The sequence below is a fragment of the Mus caroli genome, chromosome 9 (genome assembly GCF_900094665.2).
Source record: "Mus caroli chromosome 9, CAROLI_EIJ_v1.1, whole genome shotgun sequence".
Classification (NCBI taxonomy): domain Eukaryota; kingdom Metazoa; phylum Chordata; class Mammalia; order Rodentia; family Muridae; genus Mus; species Mus caroli.
Window position 1 is genome coordinate 47,711,029 of NC_034578.1, and position 20,624 is coordinate 47,731,652.

The following is a 20,624-nucleotide window of genomic DNA, read 5'->3' on the forward strand; positions in this document are numbered from 1 at the left end:
CCCCGCTTCTTCCCCCTGCCCTGCTCCCCTACCCACCCACTCCCACTTCTTGGCCCTGGCTTTGTTTGTATTTTTTGAGACAAGGTCTTGTTATGTAGCCTTGGTTCTATATAGAACAGGCTAGCTTTGAACTCATAGAGATCCTTCTGCCTCTGCCTCCAGAGTGCTGAGATTAAAGGTATGCAACACTATGCAGATGAACTAGACCTTAAAGGATGACTAGAAGCTGAGGAGCTGACAAGGCAGGGCACTTGTTTAGGGGTTTAAGCACTGTGTATTCAATGCTGGCTCCCATGGTTCCTAGCTCTACCTTGATGGTTCTGTAGAACTCCAGACATAGATGGAGAAGAGGTAAGTGGACACTTGTAGAAATCACAACAGATTTAGATACGGGTTGTCATTTTTCCCTCAAAACATGCCTCTTTTTGAGTCATATCACTAGCTGCCTAGCTATACAAGGCCAGCCTAGAAGATAGCTTTGACGTCAAATTACGTCAAAGAAGTTGAAGCCTGGGCCTTTGCATGCTAGGTGAGTGTTCCTTCACCGAACTACAGCCCAGCAGGGGAAGGCCTCCTTAAATCCTCTTCCCCCTTCACGTCTAAGCTATTAGTATTGTCGACTTTGCACCCATCCCAGTTCAGTCTTCATTCGTGCATTCATGGGCACTTGTGCCTGGCTAGTAGCATTGTTGTGGGGCTTCTGTCCTTGGACTCGTTTGCTTCCTTGCAGTAAGTCAGAAAAACTCTTCTGCCACACTTTGTTACTGTCACGTTGTTGTGCAGAGGCTCATGGGGCCAGGCAACCATGAAATGAACCCTTGAAACTGAACCAGAATAAATCCTTTGTTTCTTCTGCTAGCTATTTGGATTCACAGCAATGAAAAACTCATTATATATACACATGTTCCTCTTGGTAACTTCATTCCATGCACGTTGGTCTTTCCTTATAAGCCCAGGTCATTGTTGCCCAGACGTTGACTGTAGATGTTATCTTCAGAGAGATGCTATTTAGAGTTTTCTATAGTGGAGTCCATGTAAGTTGGACAACTCCATTTTGTATCTTGAGAGGCCTTGCCTGTCACAACCACCCCTTGCCCATCACCCTTTTGTAATTTGACGTCTCCCCCATTAGAATGTAGGCTCCCTTAGAGCATCCTGTGTGTTCATTCCTTCTGGATCCTTGGTGTTATTGCACAACAGTATTCATCGATGGCTTGCAGCTGTGAAGCTTGTCGGGTTCAGAGCTGCATGAGTGAAAAGCTGGGGCTAGTGAGCAGACGCAGTCATCAGGGCTCAGAGAAGGGCACTGGGAATAGGCAGAATTCAAATGAAGGGACAACTCATAAGGCATTTCCTGGAGTTTGGCCATCTCCTGTGGTAGTGCTAGAATATGGTGCAGTAGGCAGGGGACAGATCATGAAAGACTGACTAGTAAGAAGCTTTTCAGTGGACGTTTGACCCACCCTCTAGGAAAGCACAAAGCTCTCTCTTTTTTTGAATGGTATTGAGCGGCACATTTCTTCTCTTGGAGTCCTGATCCTCTTTCCTGGTTAGCCTGCTGTGGAGTTTTGTTCTAATCTCACAGCTTTAGCTTATGCTGAGTCACCTGGGACGAAATACAAATGTTTAGAAAGGCAGCTAGAGGTTCAGAGAAGCAGCCTGTTTCTGCTGTCCACCAGGCTGTGTCACATCAGGTTACTGACGAGCTCGACCTTGAACCTCTTTGTCTTTTATGTCTCTGGATCTGCAAGATCACCCCCATCTCTGCATTTGTTTTTGACTGTTCTTTGGCTCATGGAAAGATTCTGAATATATTTGGGGAAAAAATGGTGGTATAGTCAGCTTTTTATTGGTTGGGAAAATTGGGTTGCTTACACCTCCAGGAATGGTAGGATGGTGCAGAGAAGGGCATGAACTCTGTAGCCTGGCAAGAGATGATCATGCAGTGTGGCCCCCACACTTGGCCATAGTTTTAGACTTGTTCCTAAGGAAATAGCACATTTATTTCTTAGTGTGGCTGCATATCATTTAAACGCCCCCTCCAAATAATAGTAATTCTGTGTCAAGTCTCTCCCACAGTGTCATTTGTAGACACCATCTGGGAATTGCCATCTGGGACATTCGATCTTGGCTTTTCTACAGAAGTCGTGTCTTCAGGTTGGCCACACCATATGTTATCACTGTGTGAACTGAAAGTAACCATTTGGTATGATGTAGTTAACATTCTGGTTACATGTACTGTTTCCCTTCAGTCACATAAAAGGTGACAATCGGTGTCTAACCTGATTTAATAAGTTGTCATCTCTGGTTTTCCTTTTTGATCTTCTCAGCCTCCTTTGGAAAGTTTGGCTACGGTGGAGGAGACTGTCGTTCGAGACAAGGCTGTGGAATCGCTGAGGCAGATCTCGCAGGAGCACACTCCTGTTGCCCTTGAAGCTCATTTTGTGCCTCTGGTGAAGCGCCTGGCAAGCGGGGACTGGTTCACGTCGCGCACGTCTGCATGTGGCTTGTTCAGCGTTTGCTATCCCAGAGCTTCAAATGCTGTCAAGGCAGAGATTCGACAGTAAGACAGTAGTTTCTAGTGTTTGGGATTACTGGGGACTCCCAGAGCAGGGTTTACCCGGTGCTCAGTTTCCAACAGTGCTTCATGTGAGGCTAGTGGGGTTGATGACACTTTTCCATGTAGCTGTGTGTGTGCATGTGCATGCATGTGCATGCGTGTATGTATTTCATGTGAAAGCCTCTGGTGTTGGTCCTCAGGTACCTTCCATCTTTCCTTTGAGACAAGGTTTTTCATTAGCCTTGAATTCACTTCATAGACTAGCCTACCAGGCCTGCCGCACACTTTGGGGATCTGCCTGCCTCTGCCTCCCAACTTGCCCCCTCTGGGGTTATAGGCATGGCCACTGTGCTCAGCTGTGTAAGTAGGTCCTGGGGTGGGTGGAAGGCAGGCCCTTTCCTGACTAAGCTGTTTTTCCAGTCCTTTCTTTACCACTGTGAGTAGAAGCCTAGTCACTGATGTTTATAAGAGAGAGACTTTAAAGGCTCTGTGTTGCACTTGGGGCGCGCTTACCCACATGTTTGACAGGAAGCACCTTGTTTTATGCTGCAGGCACTTCCGTTCTCTCTGCTCGGATGATACACCAATGGTGCGACGTGCTGCTGCTTCCAAATTGGGTGAATTTGCAAAAGTTTTGGAATTAGACAGTGTGAAAACTGAAATTGTTCCATTGTTCACGAATTTGGCTTCAGATGAACAGGTAACTGGAGGCCTTTGGCGCTAATGAAGAGTCGTTTTGCAACATTAGTACTCAGTTCTGACCTGGGGTTTCTTTCTTAGCTAGGCCCCACTTTTCTTTGTGTTAGTCGCTGTTCAGAGGAAGAGTTGGAGATGAATTGGGTTCCATAACTAGGAAGCCAGGGCTGCCTTGGGGACAGGTGTCTTTCAGAATTGTGGCCTGTATTATGTATGGAGATGAAGCATTGCCTGGAATTCCGACTTCGTTAATTTCTGCACTAAAGTATGGTTGTACTACACACAATAGCGATCTTAAATCCAAAGGTCTGGGTTTCCTTGGTGTAGAAATGATAAAACCCAGGAACTCCTAAATTACTTACTACAGTTGTTTCTCTGTACAGAGATTGGGGATGGTCCTATGATCAGGTAGGGCTGTTTCTCTTAGAGTTCAGTTCCCATATGTAAAATGGTGTGCTATTTGCCACTGCTTGTACACATCCTCCTGTGGACTTACTCTAAGTCACCGTTAGATAACTTGCAATGCCTAAATCAATGTCAACGAGGGTTGGAGAGAAGGCTAATCTTTAAAGGTGATAGCTGCCCATGCCTGAGGACCTGTGTCTGACACCCAGAGCCCATTTAGAAGATTGGATGTAGTGGTTCTCATCTGTAACCCAGCCTTCCTACAGTAAGGTGGGAGACAGAGGTAGGAGAGTCTCCCTGAGACTCAGGGGCCGTCTAGCCTGGGTGCACAGGGCAGCAGCAGCAGAAACAAGGGAGACTCTGATTCAATAAGGTGGAAGGCAAAAACCAAATCCCGAAAGTTGCCCTCTGACCTCCACAGAGGTGCTGTGGTATGCATGACCCACACTCACATAAACACAGTAGATAAATAACAAAACAAAGTCACCTGTAATCCCAGCACTTGGGAGGCAGATACAGGCAGATTTCTGAGATCGAGGCTAGCCTGGTCTACAGAGTGAGTTCCAGGATAGCCAGGACTGCACAGAGAAACACTGTCTTGAAAAACCAAACAAAAACAAAACAACAAAAAAACAACAAAAAAACCCAAAGTATAGTGTGAATGACCTGTAAATGGTTTTACTATTTTTTCTAAGGAATAGTGACAAGAAAATGTTTGTATGTGTTTAGTACAGATTAGAAAATATTTCCCAAATATTCGTGATCCATGGTTGGAATACATTGATGTGGGGGAACCACGGGCATGACTGACTATCTCTCGCTTGCAGCCTGTTTTCAGTGGCTACGTGTATTATAGAATTAGGTTCTCTAGGAGCCCATGACACAGATACTCAGGGGAATGGAAGCCCAGCTAGTTTTTGAAGCTTGTGCAAGGCTATGTTTAGCTAGTTGAGTGTACATAGGCTCCAGCCACAAGTTTCTAAGTTTTATAATTTGAACATTGGCAGTAATGTTGCTGAGCACGGAGATGCCACGTGTGCGTGGCGGGTTCTTTGTGTTGGACTAGGCAGGCTTAGCATCCTTATTTGGAATTTAGCTGGTTACATTTCCCATGACATAATTTGACATTTTCTTTTGTCTTTTATACTTCCTGTTTGCAGATTTTTTTTTGATGAAGGCCAACCAGGAAATACTTTAGGCTTTGAGGGTCATATAGTTCCTGTAAAACTCAGCTCCCATGCTCCAAAAGCAGCCAGAGTATGGGAACCAATGGGCATGAAACTCACCCATGTCCTAAGTAGGAGCTGGCTGTGAGCTTTGGTGCTCAGAAAATATTCAGAGCTTTGTTAAGAAATACAAATACACTGTGTTCCCTCTGACTACCTGCTCATGGCTTACTCATGGACAGAAACATTTATTAAGTACCTGCATAGAATTCCTACGTATGTAAGGCACAGTTCTAGTGTTAAGTGAGGTGTTACAGCTATACAGGGATCCGGCTCTCATGGAACATGAATATATATATTTTTTTAACTTTTTTTTTTTTTTACAATTTATTTATTTTATATATGTGAGTACACTGTTGCTGTCTTCAGACATACCAGAAGAGGGCATTGGATCCCATGATTGTGGTTGTGAGCCACCATGTGGTTGCTGGGAACTGAACTCAGGACCTCTGGAAAAGCAGTCAGTGCTCTTAACCTCTGAGCCATCTCCAGCCCAGAACTTATATTTTAATGGAGAAAAGCAAACATGATAAAAATTAGGCATGAATGTTATACAAATAAATGAAACATAAGAGAGCACTGGCTGCTCGGCGCTGCAGAACTCTGAAGAAGCGACAGGCAGGCGAGAGACAGTGTTGTTGGTAAAGAGAGGACATGGGCTAGAAAAACCAACCTTGGAACATGGAGGTTGAAAGAAGCCAGTGAAGACAGGAGTGGAGAAGGAAGGGTGGAGCAGACCATTAGCCAGCGAAGACTGCAGTTTTGATTTTCTACTCTAGATTCAGTGAGGCTCTAGTGAATCTGGAGAAGAGGTGTGGTGTGTGATTTACATTTCTGAAAGGTCATTCTGCCTTGTGTGTGGAAACAGACTTCTAGGAGGGATAAGAATAGAAAGAGAAGGCAGGCAGGGTAGGCGACATTGATAGGAACCAGGCAAGTGGTGAGGGCGCTTTGTTCTGTGTGTGTGGCCCATAGTATTACATAGACAGTGATTTCTTGCCCCAGGGTTTTTTTTTGTTTTTGATGCTCATCCGATTACATGTCTAAAGTTTCTCTTTATCTGATTTTCCTAAGTCTGAAGTCAGAACTCCTAATGTCTAACTGAGCTTTAAGTTTGTGTGTCCACTTACTCAGAAGACATTCAAGTGTCCCACTTGGCATTTGGCAGCTTTATAAACAGACAGCAAGTTAGCTCCCCGCCTTTCCAACTCCCCACTGCTGTATCTTACTAGGCTTCCTTATCTCAGTATGAGTGTCAGCACTTGAGCCTGACTTTGTTACTCGGCTGTCACCCTGTCCCTCGTTCTGTGTTGTACCTTACTGCCCCATCTCATGCAGCTGTGGTCAGTGATGAGCTGGCAAGAGGTTTCAAGATGATCTCCCTTGTCCTTTAAATTCTTCAAATGTGTTATTATGTACTTATGCAAGGATAATTCAACTCCTTATTATAATAAGGCTTTGAATATAGCCTTTTTAAAAAATAATTAGTCTTTATATGAGATGTGAGTAAAGTGTTTGCTTCATTTCAATGCACAGAACCCACGGAAAGGTGGAAGGAGAAACCTGACTCCAGGATGTTGTCATGTCCTGACCCCACACACATTATTTACATGCAATAAATAACATTTAGAACATCTTTTTTAAATCTTACTTAAGTTGGTGCTGTAGTCAAGATAATTTAAACGAAATGCCATTTGTGGTTTTCACATGCCAGTCTGGGCAAAGCAAGAGCTTATGCAGCCATTTGAAGACATAAAGCCACACCAGCGGGTGTGGCAGGCAGCTGTCTTAGTTAGGGTGGCTGCTCCTGCAATGAGACAGCCACGACCAGAAGCAAGCTGGGGAGGAAGGAGTGATTTGGCTTCCACTTCCGCCTTATGGTTTATCATTGAAGGAAGCCGGAACAAGAGCTCAGACAGGGCAGGAGCCTGGAAACAGGGCAGGAGCCTGGGAACAGGGCAGGAGCTGGTGCAGAGGCCTTGGAGAGGTGCTTGCTTCCGTCCCTGTGGGCTTGCGTCCCACATGGCTTACTTATCCTGCTTTCTTCTAGAACTCAGGACGACCTGACCTGCCCAGGTTTAGCACCGCCGTCCACAATGGGCTTGCCCTTTCCCAATAAGTCATTAATTAAGAAGGTCCCTGGAGGCTTGTGAATAGCCTGATGTTGTGGAGGCATCTTGTCAGTTGAGGCTCCCTCCTCATGAATGACTCCAGCGCTTTCTCCCCTGCTTTCTGAAGTAGTACCTGTTGCAGCAGTCTCACATTGCACTCAGTGTGCCCTTTCAGCAAACTGACAAATGGGATGATTTTCTCTTTAGGACTCTGTGCGGCTGCTAGCTGTGGAAGCCTGTGTCAGCATTGCCCAGTTACTGTCTCAGGAGGACCTGGAAGCCTTGGTAATGCCTACACTTCGACAAGCAGCAGAAGATAAATCCTGGCGGGTTCGATATATGGTGGCAGACAAATTTTCAGAGGTAAAACGCACTGCCATTTCAAGTATTAAAAACCTCAGACGCACTTACCCCACAGAGTTTCTATCAGACACAGCTTACAAATTCTATTGAGTGGTTGTGAATTTAAAAAAAGTGAGAGAGCCTGCTTAATCTTTCCATTTTGGTTACAGCATGCTTTTGATGATTGTACCATTTTCTGTTTTTACTATTATGCTAGTCTACATTAAACCTGTATGAATTGTTTTCTAGCTCCAGAAAGCGGTGGGCCCTAAGATTGCGCTCAGTGACCTCATCCCCGCCTTCCAGAGCCTTCTCCGAGACTGCGAAGCTGAAGTCCGAGCAGCCGCTGCCCACAAAGTAAGAGGTGAGACTGGACGTGGGGTCCTTTGACTTTGGTGGTGTCAGCTCGCTATAGTTTGGTTTGGTGTTTTGCTAAACTAGGACTGAAAATATAAACCAGGGAGAGATGAGTCCACACAGCAGCAGCATTTCCACCCACGCTGATGCATTTGTCGTGTTAGGAAGTTAGGCATGGTTTTGATTTATAAGATGCTGCAGACGGATGTTACCAGCATGGAGGTGGCACCGTCAGACTGTCCCATCCTCCAGGCTGTGCTGTGAGGACCAGGCTTACTGCCCCTCCACACTTTATTTGCTCAGACTGACTTAACTTGGACTGTTGGGAGGAGCTGGGTAATTGTCTTTGGCTCTTTGACAGCATTGCCCTTTCTGTTTGTGTTTCAGAGCTTTGTGAGAACCTGCCCGCTGAAGGTAGAGAGACTGTAATTATGAATCAAATCCTGCCCTATATAAAGGTGAATGTGACTCCATTTTATTTTGTTTACCCTACCTATGAAGCTCTTAGCATCTAAAGAAGGAAGAGGCATAAATGAATCAAATACATAATAACATTAGTGAAAATGTTTGGAGTTGATTTGTGCACGTTACACTTGTAGAGCTTGTGGGCGCATAGCTGTTACTATAGATGGCCAGGTCAGCTGTGCTGCTGGCTGGTACTGCTGTGCTGCTGTGCTGCTGGCTGGTGCTGCTGTGGCCTCCTTGGGAGGTGGTATAGAGGCTTTTGTTGTCTTTAATTTTTACTCTCTTTTAGGAATTAGTGTCTGATACCAACCAACATGTCAAGTCAGCGCTAGCTTCTGTAATTATGGGATTATCTACAGTGTTGGGCAAAGAGAATACCATTGAACATCTTCTGCCTCTGTTTTTAGCTCAGTTAAAGGATGAGGTGAGTCTGGCTATGAATCCTTTTGCTTTGATATAATTGATTTGATAAGATATTGTTTCTTTTTTTTTCTTTTGGGTTTTCTGAGACAGGATTTCTTTGTGTAGCCCTGGCTGTCCTGGAACTTGCCGCTTTGTAGACCAGGCTGGCCTTGCACTTAGAGATCCATCTGCCTCTCTCTGCCTCCCAAGTGCTGGGACTAAGGGGACTGTAAAGCTTTGGTTTGGTGATTTTACTAAAATAGGACCCAAAGTGTAAAGATGGGGAAAATCATAGTCTAGATATTTGACAGTCCTTCTGTTTAGGTGCAGGGCTACAGGGTTCCCCAAAAATGGGCACAAGGACTAATTAAAAACAAACCAACTGGGTGTGGTGGAGCATGCCTTTAATCCCAGCACTCTGAAGGCAGAGGCAGGGGGATCTCTGAGTTCAAGGCCAGCCTGGTCCATAGGTCAAATTCCAGGACAGCCAGGGGTACCCAGAGAAACCCTGTCTCTAAAACCAGAATCAACCAAACAACCAAAAAAGAGGAGCTGGAGAGGGAGGGAGGGAACCACGTAGCTAACAGCACTGGCTCATTCTTGGTTTGGTTCCCAGAACCCACATAGTAGCTCCCCACTGTCAGTGGCTCTGGTTCAGGGATCTGATGCCTCTTGTGGTCACCCGCAGGCACCCGGCACACACGTAGTGCATAAACATGGTCGTGCAAAACAGTCATGAAATAAGTCTTAAAACCATCCAAGAAATACCTATTAAATGTTTTATATTATAGTCACTGATGCCTTATATTTATAGCTCATATATCTTTGCTTAAACTGTGTCTTTTTATTTAAGTTTAAAGTGTAGCTTCAGATACTAACATTTAGTGGTTGGAGATTTGGCTCAGCAGTTAAGAGGCCTGTCGCTTGTAGAGGACTAGAGCGCCAGTTCTGGTGGCCATGTTGAATGGCCCTCAACTCCATCTCCAGAGGGTCTGGTCCCTTGCTGGCCTTTGTGGGCACACACACACACATGGGCACATGTGCACGTTACACAGACAATACATACATACGGATAAAAATGTAACAGGTAGTGCCAGGCATGGTCTGTGAGCTTTGGATATGTCATTAACTGTAACTGCTGCAGCAGGCTTTGGGCTTGGTTCCTCCCGGTGTAGAGGAAGGAGAGCCCAGGGAGTAAGATGTCTGCGGTCTCCCTGCAGTGGCAGAGCTGAATCCCAGGGACTGGGCCCTTTACCATCTCATAGACTTTGTGCTTACTTATTAATTAAAAGTCTGAAATCTTTATTATTATGTGAGCGAGTGTACACATACAGAGTTCAGAGGCTGTCTCTGTGGAGTCCGTTCTCTCCATCCACTGTATGTTGGATGTTCTGGGGATAACTCATGTTCTGGGGATCGAATCCTGGTTGCTAGGTTTGTGAGGGAAGCCCCTCTTTCTGCTGAGCCATCTTGCCTGCCAATTTGTTAATTGATTTTTTAACTTAGTGTACAATCTCCTGTGGATGGATGGTACAGGCTTTTTACTGACGTGTGGCTAAGGTCAGTGACATTGTATCTGTGTACTTAGCGTTAAGGATTTCCTTCTGCAGTAGCTTTTCTGTAGTTCTGGTGGTTGAGTCCAGGGCTCTGTGCAGGATGGACGAATGCCTTTCTTACCCAGCCACACCGCAGTTTACCCCCACCTTTTAAAGCCTGAGCCATTTCTTTCCTTTTCTTTTTCTTTTTCCTCCACTCCCCTCCCCTCCCCTCATCTCTCTCTCTCTCTCTTTCTCTCTCTCTCTCTCTCTCTATCCCTCCCTCCCTCCCTCCCTCCCTCTCTCCCTCTCTCTCTCTCTCTTTCTTTCTTTCTTTCTTTCTTTCTTTCTTTCTTTCTTGGTTTGTTTGTTTTTGTTTTTTTTTTCAAGATGGGGGTATATTTGTGTATCCCTGGCTGTTCTGGAACTCACGCTGTAGACCAGGCTGGTCTCAAACTCAGAGATCAGCCTGCCTCTACTGCCCAAGTGCTGGGTTTAAAGGTGTGGTGTGCGCCACCACCCAGATTAGTACTTTTTAATTTGAAATTCTACTTAGCACTTTTTATTTTCTCATGCCAGGAGACTACTGGGCAAAAGAGTTAATTCTCACGTGTAGTCTCTGGGGCTTGTGTGTTTATAGTGTCCAGAAGTTCGTTTAAATATCATCTCCAATTTGGATTGTGTGAATGAAGTGATTGGAATCCGTCAGCTCTCTCAGTCTCTCCTTCCGGCCATAGTGGAACTGGCTGAAGATGCCAAGTGGAGGGTCCGCCTGGCTATCATTGAGTACATGCCGCTGCTGGCTGGCCAGCTGGTGAGTACCTGGGCTTTGCCATGGTTTGAGGGTGGTTTTGGTTTTCAGTGGTCTATTATGGCCTAACAGGAGGGTGGTGCAGAAACACAGTCACCTTGCTGCCTCCTCCTGATGAAGGTGTGGAATGTGCTTCTGTGATAGCAATGTTGTATTATTTAAAACCTATATAATTTAAGGACTCGTGTATGGAAGGGAAAATACAGTTTCAGGATAAGTCGGTTTGGCTTTTTGTTTGACTCTGTCCTAAGCAAAATGAATTTAGGAGCATTTTTTTCTGCATCCTGATGAAAAGTTGAAGATCCACTATACAGGGCTTATAATGTGCTGTTCTGGATAAAGGTATTACACTGTCTGCTATTCTCTGGGTTCATTATTAGTTTAGTTCTGGTAGATATGACTAATTAAAATGTCTACTGCCACACCTTTCCCTTTTTCTCAGTAGGTAAAGACGGCGGCAAGCTTGATAGCCATGCCCCTGTGGTAGCTAACTGTGTGGTGTGGTTTCCAGCGGCTTTGTAGTGCTTGTTATTAGTTAGACACTTGGCATTTTCTGCTAGGTGGACGAAGGGGACCTGAGTGATTCTCAGTGCTCACGTATCAGTTTGCTGCTGACATTTCTGTACTTTGCCCCCACCCCAAAGCCCCACCCCGCCCAAAGGCCCATTTCCACACCTTTGAGGTCACAGCACTGTGCTCATGTTTTCTTGACCACTGCACCATATTACTAATTTGGGTGGCTATTGAGCATATGCCTTGTAGATGGCCATAGCATTGCACTTTATCAAATCAGAATTCACTGTTTCTCAAATGAAGGGCAAAGATCCCAACTTATCCACATGTCAAGTGACATCACCATGCTTCTCCACCATCCAGTCCAAGTGGAGGGGTCATTTTCTGTTCCTTAGTCATCTTCTGTGCCACTGTCTGGAGTAGAAAGCAGTGGTGGCTAATGATGGGTTTGCTAGGCTGGGAAGCAGCTGTGTGGAAGGAGGTGGATGGTATTTACCATTTCTGGGAAATCTCCAGGGCTGCCAGCAGTATACAGAATAGTGTGCAAAGAAGACAGACGGCGTCTTGGCTGGTTTACACCTTCCTGGCAGGGGCAACATCCCTCAGTCATGGACACTGGCTGGGGTGGCATCTGTCAGTCATGGACACTATCTTTCTTGAGATTTACTTTTTAAGATTTACTTGTGTGTGCGTGTGTGTGTGTGTATTTTCCAGTAGTATTATGTCCAATTTTCTGAGGAACCTCCAGACTGACTTCCAGAGTGGTTGTACAAGCTTGCAATCCCACCAGCAATGGAGGAGTGTTCCTCTTTCTCCACATCCTTGCCAGCATCTACTGTCACCTGAATTTTTGATCTTAGCTATTCTGACTGGTGTGAGGTGGGATCTCAAGGTTGTTTTGATTTGCATTTCCCTGATGATTAAGAATGTTCAACATTTTTTGAGGTGCTTCTCAGCCATTCGGTATTCCTCAGTTGAGAATTCTTTGTTTAGCTCTGTACCCCATTTTTTAATGGGGTTGTTTGAATTTCTGGAGTCCATCTTCTTGAGCTCGTCGTATATATTGGCTATTAGTCCCTTATCAGATTTAGGATTGGTAAAAATCCTTTCCCAATCTGTTGGTGGCCTTTTTGTCTTATTGACAGTGTCTTTTGTCTTACAGAAGCTTTGCAATTTTATGAGGTCCCATTTGTCAATTCTTGATCTTACAGCACAAGCCATTGCTGTTCTGTTTAGGAATTTTTCCCCTGTGCCCATATCTTCGAGACCTTTCCCCACTTTATCCTCTATTAATTTCAGTGTCTCTGGTTTTATGTGGAGATCTTTGATCTACTTAGACTTGAGCTTTGTACAAGGAGATAAGAATTCTCATTCTTCTACATGATAACCGCCAGTTGTGCCAGCACCATTTGTTGAAAATGCTGTCTTTTTTCCACTGGGTGGCTTTATCCCTTGTCAAAGATCAAGTGACCATAGGTGTGTGGATTCATTTCCAGGTCTTCAATTGATCTACTTTGTGTGTGTGTGTGTGTGTGTGTGTGAGAGAGAGAGAGAGAGAGAGAGAGAGAGAGAGAGAGAGAGAGAGAGAGAGAGAGAATGTTTTTCTTGTATAGGTATGTGAAGCATATACATGTCTGGTACCTGTGGAGGCCAGAATAATTCTCTAGAACTGGAGTTACAGATATGTAGGTGCTGGGAACCAAACCCAGGCCTTGTGTAAGAGCCTCAAATGTCCTTGATGGCTGAGCCATCTCTCTTGCCTCAATAGATGTAGTCTTAGTTTTTCTTTTTGTGTAAACTTTTAGTCAATTTATAAAATGTTCTCAGGACTCCCCAGTCCGGCTCGTAGGCCTGATGAGTGAATACAGTTAAACCACAGACTGTCTGAGGAGATGACAGGAACTCCTCAGCCCGGAATACAATAGGAATCTGAGGGCGAAGTGCCTGCCAGGATTGGTCAGGCAGGGTGAAGTGAAGTGGTCCTGGGTAAAGCACAGAACTCTGGTCATTGGTCAGGAAGGTCTCAGACTTGACCCAGAAGAATACGCATAATGAAGCCAGGCGTGGTGGCTCACGCCTTTAATCCCAGCACTTTGGAGGCAGAGGCAGGCGAATTTCTGAGTTCGAGGCCAGCCTGGTCTACAGAGTGAGTTCCAGGACAACCAGGGCTACACAGAGAAACCCTGTCTCAAAAAAACAACAACAACAACAAAAAAAAAAACTAAAAAAAACCCCAACAACAACAAAAAAACGCATAATGGCCTCAGAAGGAAGGCACCCGGAAAGTGTATCCTGGGCTTATCTATGTGGTGTGTGTGCCCTGCAGCCAGAGGTCTCAGGGTTTGTTCCCAGCCCGTGTGGACTGACCAGCAGGCTGGGGAGCCAGGCTCCAACTCTTACTTCTGCCTTTTGCCCTGCACACTGGTGCCTCCTCTTTTCTCTCCTGCCTTCTGCCATGCCCTAGAAACACTGTCCTCTGTTGGTGTCACTTGGAGTACCCTGCCTCGTGCTCAAGGACTTGTTAACTAGAAAGGAGAGAGGAGGACCCCCAAGCCCCTCAGCAGCTATTTTTCTGGGTAACTGGCTTTCCCATGATGTCTGGATTTGTTCTGCAGACTTCCTCCTGTGCTATGCCGGCCTGGCTCAGTCCCATCTTCCCTAAGGTGGCCCTTGGCGCTCACTCCCTTGGTTTTGTTTTCTATGATAGTGTTATGGTTTGTAATTCCATGCTACTGTTTTTATGGCTTTTGTGGTTCAGCTTGTGTGCAGGTGTGCCTTTAGCTCTTAGGTGATTACTGTGCAGTGTAAATAGAACATCTTGTCCTAACTTTGGAAATTTTTACTAATGGAATCTTCTATATCCATAGGGTGTGGAGTTCTTTGATGAAAAACTCAATTCTTTGTGTATGGCCTGGCTTGTGGATCATGGTGAGTAGACAAGTTAAGCACAGAGACTGTGTCGAGTCCAGGCTTCTACATGTTTGTGGTGTTCACACATACTGTTTACAGAGGAACCCTGTGGGCTACTCCTTTGCCTTGACAACGTAAGGCGGAAGAAAGGATGGTGCAGCTCCAGTGGCTTCCCCTTACTACATAAACATTTCACGCACTTAATTTGGACAGGATCTCATTGTGCAGCTCTGCCTGTCTCCTGAGTGCTGGGACTAAAGCAGATGCAAGCTGACTACAGGCTGACATTTGTACTTGCATTATTTTCTGTTTTAAATGTGTTTTCTGTGCTGAGTAAGTCTGTCCTTTTCTACTTCCTGCTGCCTTTGAGCTTCAGACTCTTAGCTGGACATTTCCTCCAGCGCCAGGGTTTGCAGCTGACCTGCTGCCATTGGCGTCTTCAGTAACTAAAGAGCAGGCTGACAGACTGGACAGACCTAGGTGGAAAGGATTGGCTCTTTGGGCTTTCTGAGATGAGGTGCAAAGGCCCAGTAGCAGTGGGGATGTGTGCTGCACCCTGGGACAGAGCCAGGGTTTCGGGCTTATGAAAGGAAAGCTTATTGTTTCTTCTTTACCTGCTGCTGCTGTGCTGGCGGATGTGAGCTCAGGCCAGTTGAGATTGGACAGGAATGAGCAGGTGCCTTTCTGGTGATGCCTCAGGGCAGTGTGTGTACATATGTCTGTCTCCCTGGCAGCTGATGACAGAGGGGCCCTCTGTGCCAGGTCCTAGCCTTAGCAGCTTCAGTCTCAGGGAGGGCCTTCAATTCTCATGCGCTATGTCCCGTGGGTTCTGGGTCCGTGTTTTGGTGGGTGTGATAAGCAGCCTGTTGTCCCAGTGTGCTGTGTAGACTCTATAAATTGCTTACATTTATCTTTGGGTACTTGTGACTAGGTAGTAGGAAAAGAATAAGAATATCTGTGTCTGTTTACACTTGTAGGTGGTTTTGTTAAAAGCACATTTGCATCATGTGTAAGAGTGTAAAGGGAGGTTATGAAGCTGTGTATGTCAGTGTGTTAGGGCATGTATGGATACATCTGTACTTTAAACGACAGTGTAGACTTCTTTATTCCTTTTTTCTCAAGAGTTAAGTTTTTAATGATCATTTATTTTAAAAAAGAAACATGGTAAATCATAGGAAAGCATCTGTAAGTATGTGTAAGTAGTGTGTCTGTATGTGTAAGTAGTGTGTCTGTATGTGTAAGTAGTGTGTCTGTATGTGTAAGTATGTGTCTGTATGTGTAAGTAGTGTGTCTGTATGTGTAAGTAGTGTGTCTGTATGTGTAAGTAGTGTGTCTGTGTGTGNTGTGTCTGTGTGTGTAAGTAGTGTGTCTGTATGTGTAAGTATGTGTCTGTGTGTGTAAGTAGTGTGTCTGTGTGTGTAAGTAGTGTGTCTGTATGTGTAAGTAGTGTGTCTGTATGTGTAAGTAGTGTGTCTGTGTGTGTAAGTAGTGTGTCTGTGTGTGTAAGTATGTGTCTGTGTGTGTAAGTATGTGTCTGTGTGTGTAAGGAGTGTGTCTGTGTGTGTAAGGAGTGTGTCTGTATGTGAGTCTGTGCTTGTGCTTGGGTGTCCTGCTTGGAAGTAGGAATTGTTGTTGTGAGCCCCTGGCTTAGGTACTGAGGGCTGAAATCCCGTCTTCTGCAAGAGCAGTATGTATTTTCTTAACCACTAAGGCATCTCCCCGTCCAAGATTATTTTCTTATTTAACCAAGTTTACTTTGGGTGTAAGTATCCTTGTCAGTGGTGTTCCCAGAGACCTTTCTGTTACTTCCTTTGAAAACAATTAAGGATTAAGACAGGCCTTTTTCTGTCCTTCAAATTAGGAAGGACTGTTAAGGTTCCAGTCTTTCACAAGTTGAGAAATGACAGCTGTTCTGTGTAGGTGGTGGCTCTGTGTGACTTAAGCATCCCGCCTCCTGAGTTCCTTCCAGCTTGGGAGTTAGCAAGGTGGAGTTCATGGACTGCAGGATCCCTGATGCACTGGGTGGCTGGCAGCTGAGAGCGGGCCTTCGCCATGGGCTTCCTCCCAGCTTTTGTAGTTAAGATTTTTATCATTTGAAGAGAGTGACGCTTTGCACTGTAGATGGTACACAGTGAGCGGTGAGCAGGTTTCTTGGGAACTATCCCTTCATCCCTCCCTGGCATGGAGCTTCTCTGCTGTAAGACAAGCAAGCTTGAGCAGTCTGGAGAAGCTGGGGGGAGGGTATGAAGGTTGGGTTTCTGTCCGTGGGCAGTGTGACAAGAAGGCAGGGGGGCCAGGCAGTGGTGGCACATGCCTTTAATCTCAGCATTTGGGAGGCAGAGACAGGCTGATCTCTGAGTTCGAGGCCAGCCTGGTCTACAGAGTGAGTTCCAGGACAGCCAGGGCTACACAGAGAAACCCTGTCTTGAAAAACAAAACAAAACAAAACAAAACAAACAAACAAAAAAGAAAGCAGGGCTCAGTGAGGGAAAGTTAAGTGGTGGGTACCTCATAAATTTATCTTTTATAGGATAAAGATACGTATCCAGTCAAAGTTAGTGAGAACTGATAGAATTAGATATGTAAAGAAACCTTTCAGATCAGCCTAACCTTGAAGGGAAAGACAGACACACAGACAAAACAAGGAGTGAGAACTCGGGAAAGACTTGCATTCCTCTGAAAACAGAATTGAGAGGTGCCAGAGCCATAGTAGGCCTCTGGCCAAGTAGAGTTGAGTGCAGTTGAGGTCTCTGGGTACTGTGGCACTGGAACCCTGCCACATGGCCTTGTAGTAAGACTAATCATTAAAAACCAGTAGCTAGGAGCAAAACACAGGTGCTGCCGTTAGCTCCCCTTTACGTGTGTGTGTGTGTGTGTGTGTGTGTGTGTGTGTGTGTGCGTGCGCGCGTGTGTGCATGCATGCATGCATGCGAGTGTTCTGTCTTCTTATATATGTCTACAGGACAGAAGAGGGCATCAGATTCCATTATAGATGGTTGTGAGCAACTGTGTGGTTACTAGGAATTGAACCCAGGACCCGTAGAAGAGCAGCCAGTGCTCTTAACCATTGAGCCGTCTTTCCAGCTTCATTAGCTCTACTTTAAAGGAAGAATGGAGGAGAGGTCTGGAGCACAAATTAAGTACGAGATGAAAAAGAGCCCGTGTGTGTGTGTGTGTGTGTGTGTGTGTGTGTGTGTGCGCGCGCGCGCGCGTAAGGCACTTCTCGGCATCCTGGTGTGTGTTTCTCTGCCCACTGAAGTCTGAGCATGGGCTGTGCGAGTAGAGCTCCTTGTCTCCTGTCTCTTTGTTGCCCGTTCTTAGTCTTTAGAGCAGGATTGAGTTGGGGAAAGTTGGCTCTCATCTCTCTGGAAGCTTGCAGGATTGCCAAGGGTTGGGGCCTTGGCTTGGGGGGTTTGTGTTTGCCAGGTGAGAGGAGAAGGAGGGACCAGTAACCCGATCATTCACCTTGCTTTGTTATCTAAGTCCGAGGTTTGAGTCTTACTGAGTCTGAAGTGAAGGGGCACCAGGCCTTTCTGTGTTCAGGGCTGCACAGAATGACTAATTTTGGGGATATAATAACTCAGACTTCATTGTTTAGTTTTATGATGAACTCAGACTTCATTGTTTAGTTTTATGATGTCGTTGATAAATTATTTTAAATGGGATTATTATGTGCTGGTGCAGGCACATGTATCAGCTTGTCTTAATTAACACAAGCATTTTCAGTGGGGAACAGCTGTGATTTGCAGCTGTGTAGGTGACAATGGTGACCTGTGTAGGATTTCTTCAATATTTTTCTCAGCTGCTTTCTGATGCCACTTGAATAATCTTGCTAAAATCTCTTTTGATGCTTTTGAAACCTGTTTGTGTTAGAAATGCTCTGTGGTCAGGGCTGTCCCTCAAGTCTCATGGGTTTGGCTCATTCCCTTGGCCCTCACTCTTCTTGCTGCAGCTGTACCCCAAGCTCCTGTCCCTCTTTAGGTCCCACACATCCTCCCAGTCGCCGAAGGCCATGCACCTCTCTCCTAGAGTCCCTTCTTTCCACTCAGCCTTCTCTGTCCAGTGCTCTATGTGACGATTGGTCCTCTGCCATGTGACACTCTTAGCGCCTAGTTTTCATTCTCTGATAGGAGTATTTGGTCTTTGAGGGAAGGCATCTGCTGTCTCCTTCTGTAGCACATACTACCTAGTGGGCAGCTGGGTTTACTAATTGATGATGCATAGAACAAGTCCCTCACATCCTTTTCCTTGGTTGACATGGTCACTTTAGAACTGCAATAGGTGTGCCTCAGTGTGATTATCATTTAAGCTACAGTAGCTTTGGGTGTGTGTGCTGTGGATGAAGTGGATGCTGTGTAAAGCAAGCATTCTCTTGGACTCTCCTGCAGTCTATGCCATTCGGGAGGCAGCCACCAACAACCTCATGAAGTTAGTCCAGAAGTTCGGCACAGAGTGGGCTCAGAATACCATTGTCCCTAAAGTGTTGGTAATGGCAAATGACCCTAACTACTTACACAGAATGACCACTCTCTTCTGCATTAATGTAAGTATTACGTGTGTTACTGCTCAGCTCGGGCGTTTGGTTTTATTTTGTTTTTGTTTTTTTGGCTATTCACGTTCTAAGTTTCTGTGTGAGCTATCTTATGTTAGAGGTACATTTCTTATACTGTTCAATTTGAATAGAGAAAACATTGATTTAAAGTTTTGGAGCTGGAGAGATGGCTCAGTGGACAGGAGTAGCTCCTGTCACAGGTGGTTTACAACTGCCCGGAGCTCGGCTGGTGGTGAGAACAGGCAGACTGGACTGTCTCTAAGCATCACCCCTCCCCACAGTCACACCAACAGTGAGATGAAACAGTATTTAAACATTTCATTATTCTAAAAGTTGCAACTTGCTGTATGTTTTGGCAGAGGTCTTCCATCTTTTGAGCCACTTCATGTTCCTTAGCTGCTCAAGTAGGAAACGGTTTTCTGTTGGTCAGTTACCTTCCCTTTAAATATTAGTCTGTTTCTCTAGATTTGGGGCGTCTTAAGAAAGTTTGAAATGTACTATCTTATTTATTTTTCTAGGCACTGTCTGAAGCCTGTGGTAAGGAAATAACCACTAAGCAAATGTTGCCCATCGTGTTGAAAATGGCAGGAGACCAGGTAGCAAATGTCCGCTTCAATGTGGCCAAATCACTGCAGAAAATTGGACCGATTCTAGACACCAAGTAAGACTTCAGTGTTGCTGTTGATTTGAAAGTATAACTTCATGGTGAGGAGTAGCCTCTAAAATAAGTCCAGAATTCCTTTCTTTATCTAGACTCTGGGCTTATTCAGAGAAAATAATCCAGTCTTGAGACTGTCCAGTTTGACTTCTATACTTAAGCTCTAGGTGTGTAAAGATTACTGCCCAAAATCGAATTTCACCAATAACTTCTTTTTTTTTTTTTAAGATTTATTTATTTATTATATGTAAGTACACTGTAGCTGTCTTCAGACACTCCAGAAGAGGGAGCCAGATCTCGTTACGGATGGTTGTGAGCCACCATGTGGTTGCTGGGATTTGAACTCTGGACCTTCGGAAGAGCAGTCGGGTGCTCTTACCCACTGAGCCATCTCACCAGCCCCACCAATAACTTCTTTAGAAATTATTTGATATGCTTGTCATGTTTGTATTTAGAAGTAATTTCATTTTAAATATAAAACTTGCCATTGATGAAACCCTAAGTTTGATGCAGACTGTATCACTTTGCACTCTGCCTGCCCAGCCATCCTTTTCACAGTGACTTTTGAATTTCAGCGCCTTGCAGGGGGAAGTGAAGCCGGTGCTGCAGAAATTAGGTCAGGACGAAGACATGGATGTCAAATATTTTGCACAGGAAGCTATAAGTGGTATGCATTGTGTTTTGTGCTAGGCTCTGGTTACTGGGGTGCTTTCTTTTATAGTGTGTGTGTGGGAGGGGAGGGGGCAGTGTGCTGAGCATGATGGGAGATGGGGTGGCAAGTGTCTGTCACGCTGGGCCTGTTGGGTTAGGTTAGGAATTTCTTGGCCCCTGCTGGGCTTGGCAGCACACACTTGTAATCCCAGCACTTGGGAGACTGAGGCAGGAGGATGTCAGAGTAGAGGAGCCTGGGCTACATTGTGAGACCCTATCTAAAATAAAGAAAAGTCTTGGCCCACTGTTTTCCGCTGAGTGAGGAGGCCATGTTCTCAGTTCCTGTGTAGGGTGCTGATTGTTTCTGGCAAGAACAGTTTAGTTTGCACTCGAGTAAGTCTTTAATTTCCAGTCAGCCTCACTGACTAAA

At 45.3% G+C, this 20,624-nt stretch overlaps 1 protein-coding gene across 5 annotated transcripts in view; it reads left to right on the forward strand.

The window, feature by feature from the left end:
* Positions 1–20,624, forward strand: part of Ppp2r1b (protein phosphatase 2 scaffold subunit Abeta) — a 36,901-nt gene that overhangs the window by 2,702 nt on the left and 13,575 nt on the right. For all 5 annotated transcript variants that reach the window (XM_021172916.2, XM_021172919.2, XM_021172920.2 and 2 more), the window contains exons 4-14: positions 2,331–2,563; positions 3,113–3,260; positions 7,206–7,361; positions 7,590–7,704; positions 8,085–8,155; positions 8,452–8,586; positions 10,740–10,913; positions 14,291–14,351; positions 18,722–18,876; positions 19,404–19,546; positions 20,119–20,210. In XM_021172916.2, the coding sequence (XP_021028575.1) occupies positions 2,331–2,563; positions 3,113–3,260; positions 7,206–7,361; positions 7,590–7,704; positions 8,085–8,155; positions 8,452–8,586; positions 10,740–10,913; positions 14,291–14,351; positions 18,722–18,876; positions 19,404–19,546; positions 20,119–20,210 (1,483 nt within the window). The remainder of the gene's footprint in view (positions 1–2,330; positions 2,564–3,112; positions 3,261–7,205; positions 7,362–7,589; positions 7,705–8,084; positions 8,156–8,451; positions 8,587–10,739; positions 10,914–14,290; positions 14,352–18,721; positions 18,877–19,403; positions 19,547–20,118; positions 20,211–20,624) is intronic.